The following is a 24,816-nucleotide window of genomic DNA, read 5'->3' on the forward strand; positions in this document are numbered from 1 at the left end:
AATGGTTTCGATTTTTGGGTTTGTAAACAATTCAGTTTCACAATTTTGAATGGTTTTGGTCTCAATTTTAATACTAATTTCAGGTAATATGTCCATAAACAGTCCTTAAATGGTTTTATTCTCGGTTCATAATGGTCCTTAAACGGCATATTAAATAGTTTGATTCAGATTTAAGCAAGTATTCAATTCACAATATATTCGGTTTCACAGTTTTTACAAGATTTGAAACCGTTAATTTAATAGTTCAAAATCAAACTGAATTGTTTAATAAACTTGAACTATTTCATTTTTAAAACTAAAACTGATTCACTTATTAAGGCTCTCTTTGATTTGATTTCTATTTGTATTTATTTGACTTATTTCTATTTTTACAAGTGTTTGGTATAATTTATAGCACTTATTTCTATTTATAATAAATTAAAATGAACTGATTCACTTATTAAGGCAACAAATCATTTATGTTGATTTTTTCTACCTTAAATGAGCATATGTACTAAACTACTCAAAATCAATGGCAAATAAGTAACTTCAATATGTTTTATACCTTTTCAATAAAAAGCCCCAAATCCTATCATCTCTCTCGCTTGAAGCTCAAAGCTTAAGATGAAAACTGAAACTTATTTTCTCATCATATAATCTATTTTATTAATAATAACCAAACGAATACTATTTGTGGTCCATAATTTATTATCACAAATAATTTTTAAAAAATAGTTAATAAATACAAATAGAAACCATACCAAAGAGAGACTAAATTATTTACCTATTCTGTTTAACTGATCAATTCAAATTCAATAAACGATTTCAATTTGATTTTCACACTTTAACTAATTTTTGCAATCCCATAAAAGCATGTGATTAAAAGGCCCTTTTTCCTAAAACATGCTCTTCTAAAAGAACTCAAATTCCTTTATGATGACCCCTTCCACATTTACTTCCAATCCTAACCGTTCAATCAAGTTGGCCACCAAATTCACTGTCCCATACACAAGAAATGCCAATCAGAGAACATCAATGACCCTTGAGGAGTCGGGGGAGTCAATAATTCAACTAAAATTATCCACACACACAAGTTCCATTCATTTAAATTCTGGAATGAATGGGATCAGAATAGGCTTGAATCGGTCTCAAAAATTGATATATTCCAAACATTTAGGGTTTTTTCATATATAATCAGCCTAAGCCGAATCAAGGGAAATTAGGATCAGCATACCCCAAGTAGAACTCAAGTGCACGGTTGGATAACTTTCATGGTTTCAAGTATCAATATTGTATTGGTTGTATCGACTATATCATATCAATATTGAATGAGATCGATCTGAATTAATTATCCGTATCATTTTAGAAGTAAAACAATAAAAAAAAACTTACTTCGTTGAAAAACAAAAGATAAAAGAACTGAAAGATCAATACCAAGAACTAAATCCATGGATACTTCGTCATTGGAAAATATGCCGAAAGAATCTTATTCAAGTCTTCGAGCTTATCCAAAACCCCTTTCAATCATCCACAAAACAAAAAAACGGCACGAACAACTTTGCTTGGCCGACATATGCCCATGGGATGGATTGTGGGGCAGTGGGGTACACATATTAAACAATGTACACATGGTTTTAAGTATCGGTGTGTATCGTGTCGTATCGGCCGATACGTATCCATATCGGTAGGCATCGACACGATACATACCGATACGATACATGAAAAATTTTAAACCCTTATGTATCGATACGTATCCACCGATAAGCACCGATACGTACCGATACACTATGAAAATTTCAAAATTGAAGTGAAATGTATGTATCGATACGTATCGTACACACCGATATGTATCGATACGGTCATAAAATAGCCAAAATGGGTAATTTTTTAGAAAAACATAATTTTTTGAGATGTTTTTGTTCCAAAGTTGCTACCAACCATTTTTCTCTCTAACTAAAGTGGAAATCAAGGTCGAGAACAAGGATTTTATATTTATGGGACAATTACAAAACTTGGATTCTTAATGCGATACTCTCAATTTACTGTTTATGCATAATACATGTTACATATAACTTTTTATAACTATTTTTTTATGCAAAAATGTATAAAAAAATGTTTCCTATCCATTTATGTGCGTATTTTTAGCGTATCTCCGATACGATATGATACCTCCGATACGTATCTTAATTTTGATCGATCGATACGATGACCAATACCGATACTTTAATCCTTGAATGTACATGATTTGTCGCTCCATGCACAAGCATGGTTTCAAAAATCTAATTGATATATGTGAATTCGCCCAGATCAGATTGGTATCCATGGAGATTGATCCCAAGTCTTAATTGATTTCATACTGTAAAAATGTAATAAAATTTTATTTTTGAAAAAACAAGGTAAAATTTATCTGTCCCATTTAATTGGATTCAAGGTGGTTCGGATTGGTATATGTTAAGGATATGATGTCTTTAATTTCATCTGTGATAAAAGTGGGTCAAATTTTTCATAGGGTTTCGTTATATATTGGTAGCGAGCTTTTCTTTCTCGGTAAATAATCTGATAGAGGTGTGGGGGGACAAGCATTGTAACTTTATTATCCATTGATAGCGAAATAGGATCTCATCTTACCAAAGATGTAGACAATCTTACTAAACCTTGTAAACCAGTGTGTATTGTTTGTTCTTGTTTTCCTCTTCTTTTTTCATCATTTTAGAATTGCATTTCTATAGTATCCATCAAGATGACTCCAATCCGGGAATTGAAATGATGAACCTTGTGCACAAGCACTCATTCAACTTAGTAGCAATCTCTTCTTACTTAAGGATTGATTATTGACTATCCATTACCTCAATGTATGTAGAAAACATATACTTAAAACGATGTGGAAAAAATAAATAGAAATTTATAAATAAAAAATCAATTACACACAAGGATTTACATGATTCTATAAGATTGCCTACATCCACAGTAAGATGAGATTTACTTTAGTATCACTGGAGAAATAGGATTACAATCGATCACCCTTACACCTCTCTTAGATTGCTTACTAGAAAAAGAGTTATCACTACAAACATATAGAAAAATCATATACAAATAATTTACCGAAATACTCATATAATCATAAGAAAATTTTTTGGGATTGTCACCTCCAAACCCTCACATGGATCCACCAGTTCATCAATGCCTTGCCAATAACAAATATAACATGCAAAGTGAATCGATTCGTCCAAGTCTTTTAATGATTTTTTAAAATCGACCTACTTATTTGATCGACAAAATATAAGACATCATACCCCAACAATATCCACAAAACTCTCCCCATTCCCCTGGGCCGGTTACCTTAGAAAAAATAGACCAAATTAACGCACGCCAATCTCTTTGTCACTCATTTTCAAAAGTCGGTCACAAATTTTGAGAGAAAATGGAGAATGAAGAGTGATGATCCTTTTACTGAAGACTTTGACGACTTAAATTATAAAGCAATAGAATTGGACCAGTAATATATGGACCATATTATTAATTGGCAGACCACGAGGAGTTTTATATGAACCTGTAACGGCTACATATTTCTTAATCTAAGAAGCCAGCTTAGACGTTGGACTAGCTTTCTTGGTGGAAGCAAATACATTGAGAGAGAGATGGGATCCATAACCTCCACAAGTTTTTTAGTTCACAGTTCATGGCATGTGTTCCTCAGATATGAAATGGTTTTTGATTTAAAACATGATTTTTCTTCCTGGTACCCACATCTAATCAATACAATTCAGATAGATATATTACCAAAGAAATATAGAAAGACAAGGATGGGATCCATAACCTCCACAAGTTTTTGCTCATAGCACGTGGTTCCAATGACGTAGGTAATCTTATCAGATCATGTGAATCTCATTTTGGACGTAAATAATCTTTTCAAATCATGTAAATCTTTTTATTACATTATGTGATTGTTGTTTGTGATTTTCATTCGATTCATGCTAATTTTTTGTCTTCATTTTACATTTTCTTCATAGATAGAGGGAAAATTTCTATAACCCACTAAAGTTGAACATCTTTTATGTGTGTATGATCAGGTTAGAAGAAAGTAATTCCATAGCATAAATGATTCTCCTTCTTGATGATTAGACTTATGATGAAGACAATTGTCATGTGAAAATCAAAACAATTCTTCTTCAAGGATGGCTCCCACGTTTCTCATTGGGTGGTTAATTGTCTTCTTATATAATGCATGTTTTAGCATATGATTTAATTATGACAGAAGATACATCTTCTCCAACTGCCCTTAATAGGAATCATTTTATTCACCATATGTCGAGTATGATTTTTTGTTTCTATATATGTTGGTTTCTTGATCCATATTTTCTTTTGACTACTCTTAAGGATCCCTCCAAAATATTCAACTTTCATTTATCTTTCATTTGACATTAATATTCAATGACTACATATTTCTAGCAGCCTACTATGAGTCTGACTTTGCTACCTTCCTTAGTCTCCTCTATTTCAATATAGAAATTCAACAATAGGGAAAGGATTATCTGAGCAAGTGAGATAACCTACTTCATCCCACTTTCATTTTTCTATCTGTTTCTCTTTCTTTTCAAAAAGTTAGAAAGAAGAAAAAAAAAAAAAAAAACATGTGAATAGATATAGGCTACGTCATTTGCTAGGACGACTTTTCCCTCAACAATATATCATTTAAAACCAACAACAACCATGGCTGCTATTAAGACCAAGAATAATAGTCTAACATAAACCGTTACTATAGATATAGATGCCTTACCTAAAAATAAAAAAACAAAGATATAGATGGCTCTTTTTTTTTAAATTTTCTTTTCAAAAAAAAAATCATTTCATTTAAAATCTCAAACAGAAAACATACTAAAGACAATTAATAAATTAAAAGAAAAAAGGTTTTATACAATGTCATAGAGCAAAAACATTCTCTGCGGTGAGTGTAGTGATGCGTGTAGTGATGCAGTGAGCATCGGATGGCTGAGAGGATCTCAAAGTGCATGCTCAGATACTTTCAGCCATTCAATGCTCACTGCACTCACTGTAAAGAATAATCACTCTGTCAAAGACCAATTTTGCACCAATTGGAGGAGAGAGTAGCAAATCATCTAATATGGATAGCCATTTATTGAAAAGAGTATTTTTCATTCATTTTCGGCCCATCATTTTCCTAGTAACAAATAATAAATCATGACAAATATAAGGATGTAATGTGGTCCAATCACCAAAAGCTATACTTATAACAGGAAAGGATTCATACTTTGAAAGAAAAAAGAAAGGCCCCTCCGCTAATTTAAAAGGTTCAAAAGACAAAATGGAAAACATATGTATATATATATATATATATATGAACCTTAACTGCCACATATTTTTCAATCTAATTAAGAAGCCAGCGCAGACGTTGGAGTAGCTAGCTTTCTTGAATATCCCAAATGTACATACATCATATGGTATTGTTAGATCAAACATCAAGAAACACGAATAATAAAGAGACAATAGATCCGTACGACACAGAGATTTAACGAGGTTTACACACCAGGGTGGTGTGCTACGTCCTCCGGCGAAGAAGAAGATGATTCACTATGCAGAAGAGAGAAATTTACACCCTAGTAGCGGCGAGGAAAAACTCGCCCTGAAACCCTAGCTGCGTGAAAACCCTAGAATACAATGACTTTCTCAACAAGTAACAGTACATCATATATACTCTAAAATCGTGGGTCGACCCATCGGGTCATGGTCGATCCGGTCAAACCCCAATACGAGATCAATGATGGGCTACGGGTTTGGGCCTATCGGCCCAACCCCTCTGCTTCCATCACAGATCTCAGAAAAATTCTCATTCAAATCACCACCAAAATATGTCGGATCAGATCAATCTTCAAAACGGATCAAGAATTTAAGACAAACTTAACAGGTATAACATATTGATATTTTCAAGCTACAAACAAAGACATATGCTTTCCCAGAGCAAGAGAAATGGGATCCACTTACTCTTTCATACTACCTACTACTACTTGGAGAGGGTGGAGGTAGGAGGGTTAAACACTCCAACTATCCCTGGACTTTTATATAAACCTTTATTAGCTCTCTTCTTTTATACCCACATCTCCATTGCATCCACTCATTGAGAAAGAAAGAGAATGAATGTTGAACCTTCATTTTTATTTTATTTATTTATTTTTTTTTTTTTTGAATAAACCCAAATCTATGTATGATCAGATTAGAACAAAGTAATTCCATCACGTGAATGCTTCTTCTTGTTGATGTATAGACTTGTGATGAATACATTTGTCACGTGAAAACTAAAACAATCTTTCAAGGATAGTTCCCACCTTCTCATAATTGTGTGCTTTTCTTATATTATATTATATGTTATAGCATATGATTTAATATATGCATGGCATATAATACACCTCATCCAAATGCCCTTATTAGGAATCATTTTTCTACTTCTACCGAATAGAAACATTTTTTTTTATCTTTCTCACCCTATTTTTGGTTCTCAATCCATATTTTCTTTTTACTGTCGTTAGAATCCATTTGATAATAATTAAAAAAATTTAAAATGAAAAATTTTAAAAATTAAAAAATAAAATAAAGATATTATTAAGAAAAAAAATTAAGAATCACTCCAAAATATTTATTAAAAAAAAATCCTCCGCCCCATCATAGGAATTCAACTGGGTGTGGATTCTCTAAGCAACATTAGTCTACACCATCACATAAAAATGAGGAAAGTTTTCTACCTGACCTACACCCTTGTGTTTGTCTCTTTCCTCATCCTTGTAAAATGACCTCCCTACCCCTCATAGATTGAACAAAAAAAAAAAAACCTTGATTGGGTCTTGTGCAAACTTAAGAGCTGTGCTCTTAGGCAAACTATACTTCCCCAAGAAAAAGCCTGAGTAGGTGTAGGCTACGCCATTTACTCGAAGAGACTTTTCTCTCGACAATTTATCATTTAAGGGAGAGGATTTCTCACACTACCAATGTGGGGAAGAATCTACACATTACATCAATGGTTTTTCTAAAAATTATATCATTCATGTAGAGCCACATTTTTAGAATAACTCCCACTTTCCTCATTGGGTGGTTGCCTTACTGTATTTAAATTTTTATAAGCATATACTTTAATTATGACAGATAATATATCTTCTCCGATTGCTCTTAGTACGAATCATATTATTTATCATATATTGATGGCATATATATATTTTTTGGTTGTATATATATATATATATATATATAGTGAAGAGATAAATATATTAAACCCAAAAGGGAGAGAAAAATAAAAAAGAACATTACAAGGAAAAAATAAAAATCGGTACAATCCAAAGATTTCTAAGAACAAAGAAAGAGAAATATGTTCACGGTATCTTCGAGGCATGTTCGAGATATCTTCGAGACGTTAAGTTTTCCAATTTGCTGAGCAAAGAAAATAAGAGGCAAATCTAATACGGGAACTCTTCAACCTACGCTAAACAAAGACTTGAGTGTCTTCCCAATGAAGTTTCTTCTTTTTTTATTTGAATCTGGCTCTTTCTCTATATTGTCAAAATGTTGGCTTCTCCATATTTTCTCGACTGTTAAAAGAAAATGGTTGTTAAGATTCATCCAAAATATTCAACTTTCATTTATCTTTCATTTGACATTAGGGATCGATAATTTATTACACATTTCTAGCAGTCTACTCTGAATCTAACTTTGCTACCTTCCTGGGTCTCCTCCATTCCAACATAGGAATAAGCAAGCGAGGACCTCCGACATCACAAATTCATCTCTCTCTCTCTCTCTCTCTCTCTCTCTCTCTCTTCAAAATTAGTAGAAAACATGTCTCTCTTTAAAAATTAGTAAAAAAATATGTGAGTAGGCATAGGTATAGGCATAAGCTGTCCCATTTTCTTAGAGGGACTTTTCTCTCAACAATATATCATTTAAAAACAGTAGCAACCAGGCCGCAATTAAGGCTAAGAATAGTAGCCTAACAAAAACAATTACTGAAGATGTAGATGGTTTTGTATTTAATTAAGTTTTTTTTCCACCAAAAAATAATATTTCATTTTAAAAACTCAAAAAAAAAAAAAATGTCAAAAAACAGCTAATAAATTAAGGTAGAGGGTTTTGTACAACTCAGTGTGCAGTTTTGCTCCAATAGGAAGAGAGAGTAGCAAATCATCCAATGGGGATGACCAATGAATTGAGGAGAGACAGTTTTTAATTTTTTCCTATTTTTCTAATAATAAATAATAAATCAAGATAAACACAAGAATTTAATGTGGTCAAGGTTAGGCTATACTCATAACCTGAGAGATAGATTCATATTTTGAAAGAAAAAAAAAATTTTATCACTAATTTAGAAGGCACAACAAAATAAGGAAAAATATGTATAAAAGTTTCAATATGTAGACAACTAAAGATGGTTCATATATAAAAGTTTTGATGGTTCACCATCAAAGGAGAAAATTAAATGAGTTCTCTGGCTCCCACAAACAATTGCCCATCATTTAAGGTTATCTTTGGTTTGATTTGTATTTGTATTTGTATTTATTTGACTTATTTCTATTTTTACAAATGATTGATATAACTTATAGCATTTATTTCTATTTATAGTAAATTAGAATAAATCACAAATCACAAATTACTCTCAAGCTATTTGTGATTTGTGGCAACAAATCATTTATGTTGATTTTAACTACACTAAATGAGCACGTACATGTGCCAAACTACTCAAAATCAATGGTAAATATGTAACTTCAGTATATTTTATACGTTTTCAATAAAAAAAAAAAAACCCAAATCCTATTATCTCTCTAGCTTAAAGCTCAAAGCTCAAAGCTGAAAGTGAAAACTGAAACATATTTTCTCATTATATAATCTATTTTATAAATAGTAATCAAACGAATACTATTTGTGATTCATAATTTCTTGTCATAAATAATTTCTAAAAAATAGTTAACAAATACAAATAGAAAACATACCAAAGAAAGCCAAGCACTCATATATAGATTATCGAAGCAAAGAAGATTCCTACTAGTGTTCCATCCTAAGGGGGGACCAGAAAATGCCTTTTATTTTCTCTCTTTTGTCAGTCCTTGCCGCCTTCAATTCCTCAACAAGCCCTTGACAAAGGTGATTCATCTTGGGTTTTTTCAAATGGCTTTATTAGGGTTCTAATAATTTTGGTCTATTCTAAGCTGAATCCAACCCCATTGCCATTTTTTTTCTAATCCCTTTGCCATTTTGGTCTATTCTAGGTTACCTAAACCCATGTTTTTATTGTATAATTTCCTTTTCCCTCCACTGCAATATGGTTAAAAAAAATTTTAAAAACCCCATTTCGTCATTTCTGTTAAGGGTGTTAAACGATTCAGTTTTATTTGATTTAAAGTGTAATAGGTAAACTAAAACTGAACCGCTTAGCCAGTTTGTGAACTCAAAACGATTTATTATATGGTTTTGATTTTTGGGTTTGTAAACAATTCAGTTTCACAATTTTAAATGGTTTTGGTCTCAATTTTATATGGTTTTAGTCTCTGTTTATGACTCTAGAACTCAAAAAGGCAAGACATAGAAGGAAAAGGTAGTAAATTCATAATGGCCCTTAAAAGGCATATTAAACAGTTTGATTTGGTTTTAAACTAGTATTCAATTCACAATATATTCGGTTTGACAGTTTTGACACGATTTGAAATCGTTAATTTAATGATTCAAAATCCAATCTAACTGTTTAATAGATTTAAACGATTTCATTTCCGAAACTAAAATCAATCCATTTATTAAACTATTTACCAATTCTGTTTAACTGATCCAATTCAAATTCAATAAACGATTTCAATTTGATTTTCATACCTTACTTTTTGTAATCCCACAAAAGCATGTGATTAAAAAGCCCTTTTTCCTAAAACATGCTCTTCTAAAAGAACTCAAATTCCTTTATGATGACCCCTTCCACATGTACTTGCAATCCTAACCATTCAATCAAGTTGGCCACCAAATCACTATCTCATACACAAAACATGCCAATTAGAGAACATCCAATGACCCTTGGAGAGTTGGGCAGTCAATAATTCAACTAAAATTATCCACACACACACACAAGTTCCATTCATTTAAATCCTGGAATAAATGGGATCAGAATCGGCTTGAATCGGTCTCAAAAATCGATATATTCCAAGCATCTAGGGTTTTTTCATACATAATCAGCCTGACCCGAATCAAGGGAAATCAAGATCAGCCTCAATTGATTTCAATTCGAATCAAACCGCAATCAATTGACCCAATCTGTTTTCTAACACCCTCATTGAACCAGGTAGATTCTTGGACACTTCATTCTAAAGAGGCGTCTATGGATTGAATGTTGTTATACTTGCCCTAATGGGTTACTAGCTTCTTCTTCTGATCAAGAATTTCAAGTGGAGTACCTCAGAGTAAGTTATAGTTGAGAAATGGACAGCAAGGAGGTAGCTTCGTGGGTATTGCGTAAGTTGCCGTTTATTCTCAACTTAGAAATATGCTTTACAAAGGTTGAAGCAGCCACACTGATGAATCGTTTCTCAGTCAAAAAAGTGAGGAGGACCACCGATATGAATATGGTCCAGGCTCCATCCCAGGCCCCACCCTCGCTAGAGACGAAAGACTAATGAGCGATGGAGCGAGTCGAGCGACTAGTCCATAACATAGTTGACAACTTTTGCATATGGACCAGACTCTAGAATCTCCTGACCATCTATGTGAGTCTCTGTGTTGTCTGCAAAGAACGGAGTTCTAAGTATCGGTATTGGTTGGGTCGTATTGATATCTAAGAATTGATATCATCCGGATCGTATCGATATTTATAACTGATCGATATTAAATCAGATATTAGTACCGAATCAAGGGTAAAGTCTGGAAAATGAGTTTTATTCAATGAAGAGTAAAGGGTAAAACTGATCGTGAAACTTATCTCTCAAAAATCATTTATCTTGTGGAGCTACTGGTATTGGTTTCAAAAAGTAATCGACCTCTGTGAATTCTTGAGAGCTCATATCTCCTTTTCATTTCGGGAAAGGAGTCACACAGTGGATTGGTTAGCCAACTTTGCATGTGAATCTACTATAAATTTGATTTTCTCTAGTGATAATGATCTCCCATCTAATATTAATTATATTATTCTGGAAGATAAAGCAGGATTACCAATCATATTCCCCTTTTGTAGGTTTTTCTTTTGTGTTTTGTGAGTGTCAGAGCGATTTGTATCTCATGGATTGGGATAAGGTTTGTTTCTTTATTATTTTGTTTCTCTTATTTAATAGAATTTTAGGGACTTCCTTGGATCCCAGATAATATTTGGATTAAAAAAAAAAAAAGCCAAAACCCGTCCGCTTGGTGGGTGGCTCAACAACACCTACGTGTTCCACACATGGATTGAGGGGATGGTATCGATATTATATTTGTCGATACTGATATGATATCAATTGGATCAAATCAGATCGATGGATATACCAGATCGATCAGAGATTGAGATTGGTCTCAGCCGATATTAATCCGATACGGCCAATACGAGACCTATACTTGAAACCATGGCTCCACAAGGCTTTCTTGCCCTTTTTTTTTTTTTTTTTTTCTTGGACGGGTGTGATTGGTAAAAACCAGAGACTAATCACTGGTGTGTGGTGACCCCACCTCTCCTTTCCGCTAAGCTTTCTCATCCAATTTGAACGTTACTTCCTGGCTCCTCCTCTCCCCTCCCTCCCCCCAAGAAAAAACGCCTATAAATAGCAACCACTAGGGCCTTCCTAGGCATTCGCAAAGTGAAGAGGAGTTTGAAGTAAGTAAGAGAGAAACAGAGGGAGCTATAGAGAGAGAGAGAGAAAGAAAGAGAGTCATGGCATCGTTTCCAGTAATTAACATGGAGAAGTTGAATGGTGAGGAGAGAGTAGCTACCATGGAGTCCATTAGGGACGCTTGTGAGAACTGGGGTTTCTTTGAGGTAAGTGAAGAGCTCCATCCTCTCCTTGTAGCCATATGACTCTCAGACTCACTATTTTAGTATATTTGCTCATAAAATCTCATCCTTTATCTAATGAGGTCTGTTGTGTGTGTGTGTGTGAATTCATTTGTAACTGTAGTTGGTGAATCACGGGATAACTCATGAGCTGATGGACAAGGTGGAGAAGATGACGAAGGAGCACTACAAGAAGTGTATGGAGCAGAGGTTCAAGGAGTTGGTGGCGAGCAAGGCCCTCCAAGGTGTGGAAACAGAGATCAAGGATATGGACTGGGAAAGCACCTTCCATGTGCGCCACCTCCCTGTCTCAAACATGTCTGAAATCCCTGATCTCGATGACGATTACAGGTACTTTGCACAGACAAAACCTTCATTTTTAGATTCCATCATTTCCTCTCATTCCTCAAAAACAGGGGTCACACTTCACACATTTGGTGGAGGTTTCATGTCAGTTCTTCTGGTTGTTTCCATGACTGCTCTGTCTGAGGTTGAACACTAGGAGAAGACAAAAATTGAATTTGTTAGTATATACTGAATTGAAATATTGAATTGATGTGCAGGAAAACGATGAAGGAATTTGTGGTGGGATTGGAGAAACTGGCAGAGGAACTGCTAGACCTTCTATGTGAGAACCTGGGATTGGAGAAAGGGTACTTGAAGAAGGCCTTTTATGGATCCAATGGCCCAACTTTTGGGACCAAGGTCAGCAACTACCCTCCCTGTCCTAAGCCAGAGCTGATTAAAGGCCTGCGAGCCCACACAGATGCGGGCGGCATCATTCTGCTCTTCCAGGACGACAAGGTCAGCGGCCTCCAGCTGCTCAAAGACGGCCAATGGGTCGATGTCCCTCCTATGCGCCATTCCATTGTTGTCAACCTCGGTGACCAGCTCGAGGTAATCACAAATGGGAAGTACAAAAGTGTGATGCACAGAGTCATAGCTCAAACAGATGGAAATAGGATGTCGATTGCATCGTTCTACAACCCAGGAAGCGACGCTGTGATATACCCAGCAACCTCTTTGGCTGTAAAGGATCAGCAAAGTCAGGTTGAGTACCCCAAGTTCGTGTTCGAGGACTACATGAACCTTTATGCAGGGCTCAAGTTCCAGGAAAAAGAACCCAGGTTTGAGGCCATGAAGACCATGGCATCAACCATCAGCTTGGGGGATGTCATTGCCACTGCTTAAGTATACTGCTACTCTGCCAAATAAATTCATGATTTTTTACTTACAGAAACTATACTTTAAAAGAAAGAAAAATAGGAATTGAAGAAGCTTGGTGTTTGTTCTAGTCTCAAGTCTAATCCCAAGTCTCGGTGGGTTTGCAAATAATGTTGTACTGTTGTGTGTGAGTTTGTGTCTCTCTCTCTCGTTGTAGTCGTGGAGCACATGGCCTAGTTTACTGTGCTGTGTTTGTCTTTGCAAAAACCCTTACGGTTAAAGGTTATAATCAAAATGGAAGAATAATGCTCGTTCTGTTAAGATCTTTTTCTTGCTTTGATCTCTTCCCTCCCCCCTTTTTTGTTTTGTTTCTTAAAGAGAGCTTTTCATGTGTTTCTACTTAGATGTAGGGCAGGCCCCATAAGGGCATGAGAGCGATATTAGGATTGAAATCCATCAAACGATGACAAAGTTTATTACAGAACAAACACAGTATGTGAGGATAGCGTGTTTGATTCTAGACCAATTGTATCATTGACCCATGTGCACATGAATTTCGAGTGGACTTAAAAAGAGTACTTGGCAATGGGAAGGTCTCAACATGGTTTAAAAGCATGGAATTTGGATCTGGGTCCGCCCCGCGGATCCAACTGGATCAGTTTGGGGGTTGATTTCACATCGGTTTTCTATGGGAATTGATGTGGATTAACATGGTCTTGGGTCCCTTCATCTTGTAAGCTGGTTTATGGGGTTGAGTTCTTTTAAAATCATAACTTTGATATCAGAGCAGTCGATCCTCGACCAAATTCGAAAGGCGCGAAAGTTTCCCACCAACGAAAAAACTGTGGAGGAAGAGTAGAGTCAAAACCATTTGAATTGCATATGGCACCTTTTGGTTAAGCTAACATAATTCTTTTTTACCATATCGTATCTCAGTTCGCATTGGTTTTACTAACTTTTTGAGATCACTCTTTTTGGATATGTGGTATTCTATTTCAAGGTCAATTCCAGGCAATTGAAAGAGGAATTACATCATCTACTTCTCTGGACGAAACTTAAGCTTTTGGCATTTTACATGGTTTACAGATGGCAGGTTCTATGGGTTAGACTATTTTTAAAGTTTGGTTCTCTTCAAAGAGTATAATTCAGCTTATTCCGAAGTCCTCTAGCTAGCCTTTTTATAATTTTGGGGTGTTTTGGGAGCCTTATGTTAAGTTTGGTAAGATCAAGTACTTATATAAATGAAAGGATTCTAATGTTCCTATGTGATATTTACAGGATATGTATGTTCTAGGTAAGGTAAGCACTGGTTGCTTATAGTGTTTGTTCTTCTTTGTAATTATTTGTGTTTCAACCAAATAAATAAATAAATAAAGCCCCACCATACTGAATAAGCATGACTGCATGAGAGGACAAACAAACATTAACAGCAATCACTTAGCTAGAAACACAAAACATGCTCAAAAAAACAATCAATCTTACAATCCTAAATATGGATTTGGTAAATAAATAATAAAAGCATGAAAATGATAAATGGATTAAACCTGAATTAGAGTCCAGCCAAACTATGGAAAAAAAAAAATATCAGGTGATGTACAATTGGGATAATTTACTGAAAAACTTTGCCAGAGAATTTACAAGAAAGTAAATAATCAAAGCAAAAAAAGAATAGGAGAAGAGAGCAACCCAATTCACGAGGCTCCCATTACTACAAGGTCTAGGAGGTGCAAGAGTTTTTGGGTTAAAGAGGGCTTAAAAGGATTGATAGGGCCTTGTAGCTACGGATAGCAAACCGTAGGTAATCCGCAACAAAAGTCTATTGCTACGGATTTTTAGACCTTTTAGTATAGAATAAACCATAATTATAGACCTTCTTTATTGTAGCACTAATTTAATTAGGAGCTAAACTCCTCTCTCTTTTTTTCACTAACAATGAATCCCTTGAACCTATTTGGTTTTACGATTCAGGCTGATAAACACCCGCTACACTCAGAAGTTCAACCCTTCATTATAATATTATGTGATAATTTATTTATGCTTTTCATTTGTTTCCTACATCATTTTAGGTTTCTGTTTTTACATTTTCTTTATAGTACCCAAATCCCCATTTCATGTAGAACAAAGTAATTCCATCACATGAATGATTATTCTGGTTAATGAATAAACTTGTAATGAATTCTACCTAAAAAGTAAAAAAAAAAAAAATAGATTAGTGATGAAGACATCCATCACACGAAAACTAAAACAATTTTTTCAAGGATAGTTCCCACGTTCCTCATAGTTGGGTGGTCTTCCTATATTATCCATTTTGGCATATGATTTAATATATGCCATATAATACACCTTATCCAAATGCCCTTGTTAGGAATCATTTTTCTACTTACAAAAAAGAAACATTTTATTTGCCTTTTTTTCCTACCTATTTTCGCTTCTCAATCCATATTTCTTTTGACTATCATTAGGACCCATTTGATAAAACAATGGATACCTCCAAAATATTCATCTTTAACTAGTCGTTTATTTGACATTAAAAACAAAACAAAAAAAAAACCCTCTGTCCCACCGTGCTATTGTAGGAATTTCAATGGGTGTGGATTTTCTAAGCAGCAATAGTCTACACCATCACATAAAAATTATTGGGTCATGCTTCTTTTTTTTTTTTTTTTTTTTTTTTTTTTTTTTTCTTAGACACAATGCCTCCCCTCCGGCATGGTAGTTATTTAGCGCCCGCTATGTCTGTGGCACAAGGGCCGCTAGGACAAAAAACTTTGTCCCAAATTTTTTGAGGAAAAAAAAAAAAACTTAACCCGCTAGCACATGAAATGCCCAGAGATACGGTGCTTAAAAAGATGTTGTCCCCCAAGCCTAGGGCGCTAAAGATACTAGCATATGCCTTCTCATTGGTATCGCGCACTAGTGTTTCTTGCACTAACAGAATAAGGTTCTTCTGTCCAATATTTTTTTTTAGTAATTTTCTCTATTCAAAAGAAGGAAAAGGTTGAGAATGCTGCTAGGTTGCTCAACATATTTCACCCCCTCTCCTCCCCCTTTGAAAAACACCTCTCTACCGTCATGTGCTCAACCTATTAATGATGCATGACTCAAGCTTATAGAAAGTTCGTGGCATGCCCAACCCTCTCCCTCAAAAGAATTAGTAAACGAAAAAAAATGAAGAAAGTTTCATGTCCGACCTACACCCTTGTGTCTCTCTTTCCTCATCCCTAAAAAATGACCTCATACCCCCCTTATAGATTGAACCAAAAGGAGAACTTTGATTGGGCCTTGTGCAAACATAGGAGTTGCGCTCTTAGACAAATTACACTTCCCTAAGACAAAAAGGTGCATAGGTGTAGACTACGCCATTTGCTCGAATAGATGAATATATTAAACCCAAAAATGAGAGAAAAATAAAAAGAATATTACAAGACAAAGATGCCAATCAAAATTTAGACAACAACCAAAAGATTTCTAAGAATAAGATATGTTCAAGGAATCTTCGAGGCTTGTTCGAGATATCTTCGAGGCATTAGGTTTTCCAATTGGCTCAGCAAAGAAAAAAAGGAGTAAACCTGATTCGGTGACTCTTCAACCTATGCCAAGTAGAGACTTGAGTGTCTTCCCAATGAAGTTCCATCTCTCTTTTATTCAAATTTGACTCTTCCTCTATATTGTCAACATGTTGGCTTCTCCATATTTTCTTTTGAATTAAAATATATATATATATATATAAATCACTAAGATCCGTCCAAAATATTCAATTTTCAATTATCTTTTGTTTGACATTGATAATCAATAATTTACTACACATTTCTAGCAACCTACTCGGAGTTTAACTTTGCTACCTTCCTCGGTCTCCTCTATTCCAACATAGAAATTTATCAAAAGGGAGAGGGTTCTCTGAACAAGCAAGGACCTATGCCATCCCACATTCATCTCTTGGATAAAAATCCTCTGAAATTCTAATCTTGTGTAATTGTGTGCAATACCCCCTGCAGAGATCGACACGTGTACAATGCCAAATGAGTGGTCTGGATTCGTCTACCATTGATATAACCCTAAACCAATGAGGAACCAACTTAAATCAAATCGTATCAGAGCAAACCGGCTTGATTCACATCAATTTGAAATAAAAGGTATGAGAGTTTCCTCTCTCTCTCTCTCTCTCTCTCTCTCTCTCTCTCTCTCTCTCTCTCTCTCTCTCTCTGTTAAGTCTTCTGCCCTAACCCTCTCTTTCACTCCCAGCTCCCTACTCTGTCGACTCTCTCTCTCTCTGTTCCTCACTCGACTCATCTCTCAACTCGCTCTCTCTTTGTTACGAATATCTCTCTCTCCGCCCTAACTCTCTCTCTTTCACCTAAAGGCGACCTGCTGCACCAACGTTTCTTGTTCGCTCCCTACAAGCTGCTGCACCAACGTTTCTACTGTCATGTGCTTCTGCATTTTCAAGGTTTTTCAGTCTTTAGTGAAGAAGCTCTTAGTTAGGTTGTCAGCTTCTTGGAGATGGTTCAAAAACCAAATCCTCTCTCTTTATCAGAGAAATTAAAAACATAAACAAGGTTGGATTCTGTAACACCAAATCCTATACTCAAAATCAGAAAGAGGATTAAAAAATACAGTGTTCCAGGAATTACTTGTAAAATAAGCAAACACACCAAGAATTGAAGAACAGAGACAAAGTACCCACCAATAGCATGCGAAGTCAAGTTCTGTGATGGAGGAAAAAAAGGAACCATTTCAAATTCCACCGAAGAAGTGAGAGCAGCCATGAAGAAATACGTAATACAGGCCCCAAGGAGAAAACCCATCACACAAATTTGACATGGAAATGAGCTACTCATCTGTAGAGCTTTCTGTGAGAGAATTCTGTCAAAATTCTTCTGAGCTGATGGTTCCATTTTCTTCTGTCTAGTAGTAACAAATTTCATAAATTCAATTACCTTTAAAGGAACTTAAATTTTCATGTGTTTCCGTTCAACTTCCCAACAGTAATCACATGATCAATCACATCATAACTTTTATTCTCCACTTCATTAAATGGAGACCCATGCCGGTGAGTGCACAACCCAAACTTCAAGCTTGAGAAAATGATCTAATTCATAATTCATCCAAGCAGATCAAATTCATAGTCAAACATGCATCATAGTACCAGCTACCTTGCAACCGAGGGAAAAGAAAAAGGTAAATGAGAAACCAATTTAAAAATTTATCCCACAAAAGAAGATTATATTACAAAGAGGAAGAAAAAAAAAAGAAGTCTTGCAGATAACTCAGAACAAAAGTTCTCTGCAAGGACAACCATGAAGGAATAAAGAAGAAAAACCCATTTGTAATTGTGAGGAGTGGAACAAAAGATCCTCATATTCACCTTAACAAGTGCAGAGAATGTTAGAAACCAAAAGATCCTTGTCAGAAACTTTGGAATTCGAGCATGTCAAGTCCTAAAAAAGAAACACTGAAACACAGCATATATATACTGAGCAAACCATCAATTTGAGAGCAAATAGTGATCATCTGCAAGAATAGGTCCCTTGTTATGAACAGCTCTGTCCTTTTACTGAAAAATCTGTTTTTGTCTTATTTTAAAGAAGGAAAAAAAAAAGGAATTATAGGATTTCTGAGGAAGGAACTATCTGCAAAGCAAAAGATAAAAGATGAAGTGATTGAGAAGTAAAGTGGGCTGCTCTTGAATTTTGATCCAATTTGGTTTTTTGTTTTGGAAGATTGAAAACATCAAAAGCCCCACACTCTTTAATCTTTACCATCCTCTTCTCACTCCTAACTCCACTCAACCGAGGGGGGGGTTTATATTTCTCTCTTTTATTTTTGGTGAAGAAATAGTCTTCTTAAAAGAGGCCAAGTTTGCTCAATCTCTCAACCTCACTGATTCTCTCTACCAAAGAAGGCAAAAACAACCATCTTTTGGTCTGTAATGGAAGGAAAGATAAGATAAAAGAGGCCAATTTTGGGTAAGAATTTTTTGTCTCAAATGCATGAATCACCATACCCTTTCCAACTCTGCACCAATAGAAGGATCCACATCAGAGTAATTTTCTTAGCTTTTCTTAGCTTAGCTAGCCTTCCTGTAATGAATCTGCAATGGATATCACAGTTAAATCACCAATCATTTCTAATATACTTTGCTCACCGAAAGAGGTAGAAGGGAACAAGCATGAACCACCATATTGGAGGATCACATCAGAGTACCTCTCTGACTTGGGCTTTTCTGTAAAAGACTGCCATGAAAACTATAATCTAAAATCTGAATTGGCTTTTGCAGTTAACCACAGTTGTGCCTCATTTGAATTGGGTTTTACAATTGGATTTAGCGCAATATTGGAAAACATGTTCATCAGTCAGGTTAATCAGTTAAGCAGAGGTGTTCCAAGTTACACCATAAAGAACATAACAGAACCAAGTTTCCAGCTCTGAATAATCTTAAATGGGATTTCATATCCACTACAATGACAAGGAAGACATTACAAGAGAAAACAGATTTCAAGTCTCAGTAACTGAACTCGTCACCTGTGAAACAATCTGTTTACATTACTAGACTATGATACCTAAATTAACAAGGTAGAGCCAAGTAGAAACACTAAAAGCCTTAGATCCTGTAAACATCTATATACATTAAAAAGGCCGGCCAATTATATAACTCATTCAATTGGAGAGCTTACTCCACCCTGTAAACATTTCTATGAAGTATGCATAAAAATTGGAGTGCTTGAAAGCTATGGGGTAGGAACATATCACAGCTTAATGACTTCATTGAGCACATTGTATGGGATTAGGTAGAATACAATATGACTTTACTTTTCTCTAATTTCATATCAAAAGCTTCATAATTTACTAGGAAGGATAAGAACAGGGCATGGTTGAACTGGAGTCCTCCAAAATAGTTGGGCCAAGACTTCATTTATTGGAAGCATAAACAGGAGACTAGCAAATAAAAGATATATGCTTTACTATGTATCCATCAGAAAAATATATGTTTTACTCTTCGGGAAATCTCAAACTGATCAGTACAACTTATTCCACATCTTTTACTGTGTATCCATCAGAATAAGGATTTATTTAGAGAACAATTTGAAGTAAGAGAATTCTTTGATTTACTTGCAGACCAATTTGGAATCAGAAACACTACTGACCAAGGTAATGGCATATTTTGTATTTTCCTGATAACTACATAGGTGACCAAATTTTGAAGTTCTTTCACATAAGGTGCCATATCAAGGAGATACAATGGCAGGATCAACAACCATGAGAGTAATTCAAAACTTCGGTGTAATTGAATTTTTTTTTCTTATCCAAATAACATCAAGAAAGTAATCTATTTAGAACCAATGCTACTTTCAATACATTTGGGTATTATAACTTCGAGTCTTGGTGGATTCGAACCACCATAACCTTGGCATTAACCAAGGTGCTCTACCATTTTGAGCTAAAGACTCCTTCCCCAAACTGTAAAATTTGTAATGAATCACTTAAATGGTTCCAGGTTCAATTCAAAAAAAAAAATCCCATTATCATCACAATTAGGTAGCTCTATCTGTGAGAGAGAATTCCTACAGCATACCCCAAGGGGCTGAGATAGGAACCAAGGACATTGGGTATGTACTAACCATGTCCCTGGTTCGAGCCGTTTCTACAGAGACAGCAAGCAAATACACAAGAGATGAGATAGAGATTTTACCTTCAAACAAATTCAAATCAGCCAAGGAAAGTAACCCTAAATCTACATTCAATACTTCACACATTCAAATCACTGAACTAGAATTTGATTTCGATGCCTCTTGAGAGAGAAAGAGAGTTGAGTATTACCTTCGTGCTCAGAGATTGAAAAAAATATTCTCCCAGGTAAAATCGAACTTCGACCTGGCTGTATCAACAAGGTAAGCTGAAGAAAAAAAAAAAGGTTAAGAGAGGGAGAGAGAAATCAGAGGGGAGAGGGAGTGAAAGAGGGGCAGGGAAAGAGATCGACCTACCTCTCCGACAGCAGATCTGCGTCGTCTTCACTGACAGTGGCTGGAAACGAAGAAGAAGAGCAATCGTCGGTGAGCAAGGAGCTTCGTGCGAGTTAGGGCAGTGAGCCAGAGAGAGCAGGGAGAAGGGAGCAGGGAGCAGGGAGCTTCGTTGGTTTTTTTTCTTGGTGGAAGCACGGAGCTTCGTTGCGAGCTAGGGCAAAGAGGCAGAGAGGTAAGAGAGAGAGAGAGTCGAGAGAGGTAATGGGATAGAAATCTCTCCGGTTTTAATTCAAAATGTGAATCGGTTCGGTTTGAATACCTAGTACTGATTCGGTTTAAATTGGAGAACCATGGTTTTGGACTGTTTCACTAGTGGGTTAATCTGAACCGTTCAATTCGAAATCTCCACGTGTCGACCTCTGCAGGGGTATTGCACACAATTGCACAAGATGAGAATTGCATACGATTTTTATCCTTTTTTCCACACCCCCCCCCCAAAAAAAAAAAAAAACCCTTTCCATCCAAAGTTCCCAACCAAGGTTCGTAAAATTTAGGATCATAAATGGAATCCATCTGGAACCTAGAAAATTGAATAGGGAAGAAGAGACAAAGATTTTTCACATTTTGAATAGAATTAATTGGAGAGCAAAGATTCATATAGCCGATCCCATTTAGTTGGAATAAGATTATGACATTATTATTGTTGTTATTGTATGAATTTTTATTAGCTTAACAAAAGCTTTTATTTTTATGGAAAAAAAAATTAATCTCCCTCCATTTGTTGTTGTAAGTATTAAATTACTATTATTTTTCAAAAAGGTATTGTCGTGGAGGTAGGAGAGTTGAACTAGCTAGCAACCTTCTTGGGACTTACATTAGAGCTCAACTGCCTAGATGTCTACTATTGAGTTAGAAACTCATCCCTCATTGTATGAGGCATGTCGCTATTATGGCTCACACAAACTAAGACATAGGACCTGAGACACCTGATGATGTCCACAAGATCTAATTAAATACTTAGGAGTATTTAAAGCTATATATTGTAGATCGTTTTATGGTTGCATAATTGCACAACGCTCTCTGCTAGCTCTCTCCTCTCCTCTTCCCCCCATTTTGTTATTTAAGGGAAATAAGAAAATAAATTCCAATGGCTTGTTGGAGGATTTCCATATTTGGTTGGATTGACAGGGACTCGAGTACTAGACAAACAAATTGAAGAATAGTCTATAGACATGTTTTAGGGAAATGGTTCTCTAAACTGATCAACTCTGGATGGTACATCAGCACCTCTCTCTCTCTCTCTCTCTCTCTCATTCATGTGAATTGACATTTGTGCCTCTTTTATAGCAAACTGGTTCGCTTTTTCTTATTGGTACAACCAGATCTCTATGCCACTTGCTAAGAGGTCTGTTTCGTTTTGGAGTTTTTTTTTTTTCTTTCTTTCTTTTCCTTTTNCCTACAGCATACCCCAAGGGGCTGAGATAGGAACCAAGGACATTGGGTATGTACTAACCATGTCCCTGGTTGGAGCCGTTTCGACAGAGACAGCAAGCAAATACACAAGAGATGAGATAGAGATTTTACCTTCAAACAAATTCAAATTAACCAAGGAAAGTAACCCTAAATCTACATTCAATACTTCACACATTCAAATCACAGAACTAGAATTTGATTTCGATGCCTCTTGAGAGAGAAAGAGAGTTGAGTATTACCTTCGTGCTCAGAGATTAAAAAAAATATTCTCCCAGGTAAAATCGAACTTCGACCTGGCTGTATCAACAAGGTAAGCTGAAGAAAAAAAAAGGTTAAGAGAGGGAGACAGAAATCAGAGGGGAGAGGGAGTGAAAGAGGGACAGGGAAAGAGATCGACCTACCTCTCCGGCGGCAGATCTGCGTCGTCTTCATAGATGGTGGCTGGAAAAGAAGAAGAGGAGCAGTCGTCGGTGAGCAAGGAGCTTCGTGCGAGTTAGGGCACTGAGCGAGAGAGCAGGGAGCAGGGAGCAGGGAGCAGGGAGCTTGGAGCTTCGTTGGTTTTTTTTTTCTTGGTGGAAGCATGGAGCTTCGTTGCGAGTTAGGGCAGAGAGGTAAGAGAGAGAGAGTCGGGAGAGGTAATGGGATAGAAATCTCTCCCGTTTTAATTCAAAATGTGAATCGGTTCGGTTTGAATACCTAGTACTGATTCGGTTTAAATTGAAGAACCATGGTTTTGGATTGTTTCACTGGTGGGTTAATCTGAACAGTTCAATTCGGATTCTCCACGTGTCGACCTCTGTAGGGGGTATTACACACAATTGCACAATATAAGAATTGCAGAGGATTTTTATCCTTGATCGACCCGCGAACTTTTTTGAAATCCATCGGTTTAAAAATTGGGATTGGATTGGGATCAGTCTTAGTCCAACGTTTTATAGTGATTGATTTTAGGGTTTTTGGACCAAATTATTGAATTTTCGTATGTGAGGAAGGTGTCTCGTAAAAGTAAGAATATGTGAACAGATACCAGACGATATTTACCAAAAAACTTTGAAAGAGAGCTTTGTCATTTAAAATCTCTAATGAGCATGTTTTTTTTAAGTATCAGCATCGTATTGATGTATTGGCTAAAGCCTAAGGTGTCAAAACCTAAACTTAACTAATAAAATTGGTCAGACTGAATAAAAAATAGCCCGGATCACACCAAATCGAAACCTTATCAGGCTGGTTTTGGTTTAGGATATTGTAACCCTAAACAAACTGAATCACACCAAAAATGAATCTGAAACCAAATTGAAACTAACTCAAAAACTGGATCAAAATCGAAACCAAATCGATAAAAAACTGAAAAAGGTCAAAAAATTCATAAAAAAATTCAAAATTTGCATAGTTTTGTATAAATTTATATAGAAAATCCAACTGAAACTGAACAAAAATCAAGATCAATCCAATTATAAACCGATACAAGAAATCGAAGCCAATTTGCACGAAACCAAAATTTTCCTTATTGGTTCGATTTTATTTTATCATTTCCACACCAAAATTGGCCCAAACTGGCCTATTGACACCCCTAGTATTCAATACTTATGGGTATCATAAAAGAACGTTAATATGAATCAGGTGAATCAGATGCCAACTAAATAGGTCCGATACGACCCGATTCCACTTGATATGTATCAATATCAACCAAAATCGATATGCACGATATGATACTTATAAGTAGGCTCCCAATGATAACTCCAATTAGTATCAAGCAGGGCATTTTATCAAATTTCTTAGAACATCATTTTCTTTGAATCACCTCCTTGATAAAAAAGGTGTATTTCACAAGTAAAACTCTTGGTTTTAGGTCATTGGATTTAGAAATAGCTAAACACAAGCAAGTAAGAAGAGAACTATTTTGCTTTTCTTGATCCTAAAACAAGAAATAGTTACTATTTATACACATGCACAACAACACAAGTACAAATCTACCAAAAAGGAATGAGAGGATCCATCAGCTTATGCAACAATGCCATTATCATCTAAACATTGATGCTCTTCTATCGCCATTATTAGTATTTTCATCATCAAATAATTCAAGCTTAGCAGAGGAGAACGTACGGTGATATTTAGAGGTCAGATCGGATTGGATTAGTATCGATCAAGATATTTGAGATCAATCCTTAATACCACTTTGATTTGTATCGGTTCACCGGTGAGGTATAATGGTAAAATGATCCAAAATACTAGTTGAAAAAAAAAAAA

At 35.6% G+C, this 24,816-nt stretch overlaps 1 protein-coding gene across 1 annotated transcript; it reads left to right on the top strand.

The window, feature by feature from the left end:
• Nucleotides 1–11,759: 11,759 nt before the first annotated feature.
• Nucleotides 11,760–13,456, top strand: LOC122075434 (1-aminocyclopropane-1-carboxylate oxidase-like). Its single transcript, XM_042640462.1, has 3 exons — nt 11,760–11,956; nt 12,096–12,322; nt 12,535–13,456. Exons 1-3 carry the CDS (start codon nt 11,852–11,854, stop codon nt 13,160–13,162), a joined length of 960 nt encoding a protein of 319 aa, XP_042496396.1. The 5' UTR covers nt 11,760–11,851; the 3' UTR covers nt 13,163–13,456.
• Nucleotides 13,457–24,816: the final 11,360 nt, after the last annotated feature.

This window comes from Macadamia integrifolia, chromosome 4 (assembly GCF_013358625.1).
Source record: "Macadamia integrifolia cultivar HAES 741 chromosome 4, SCU_Mint_v3, whole genome shotgun sequence".
Lineage (NCBI taxonomy): Eukaryota > Viridiplantae > Streptophyta > Magnoliopsida > Proteales > Proteaceae > Macadamia > Macadamia integrifolia.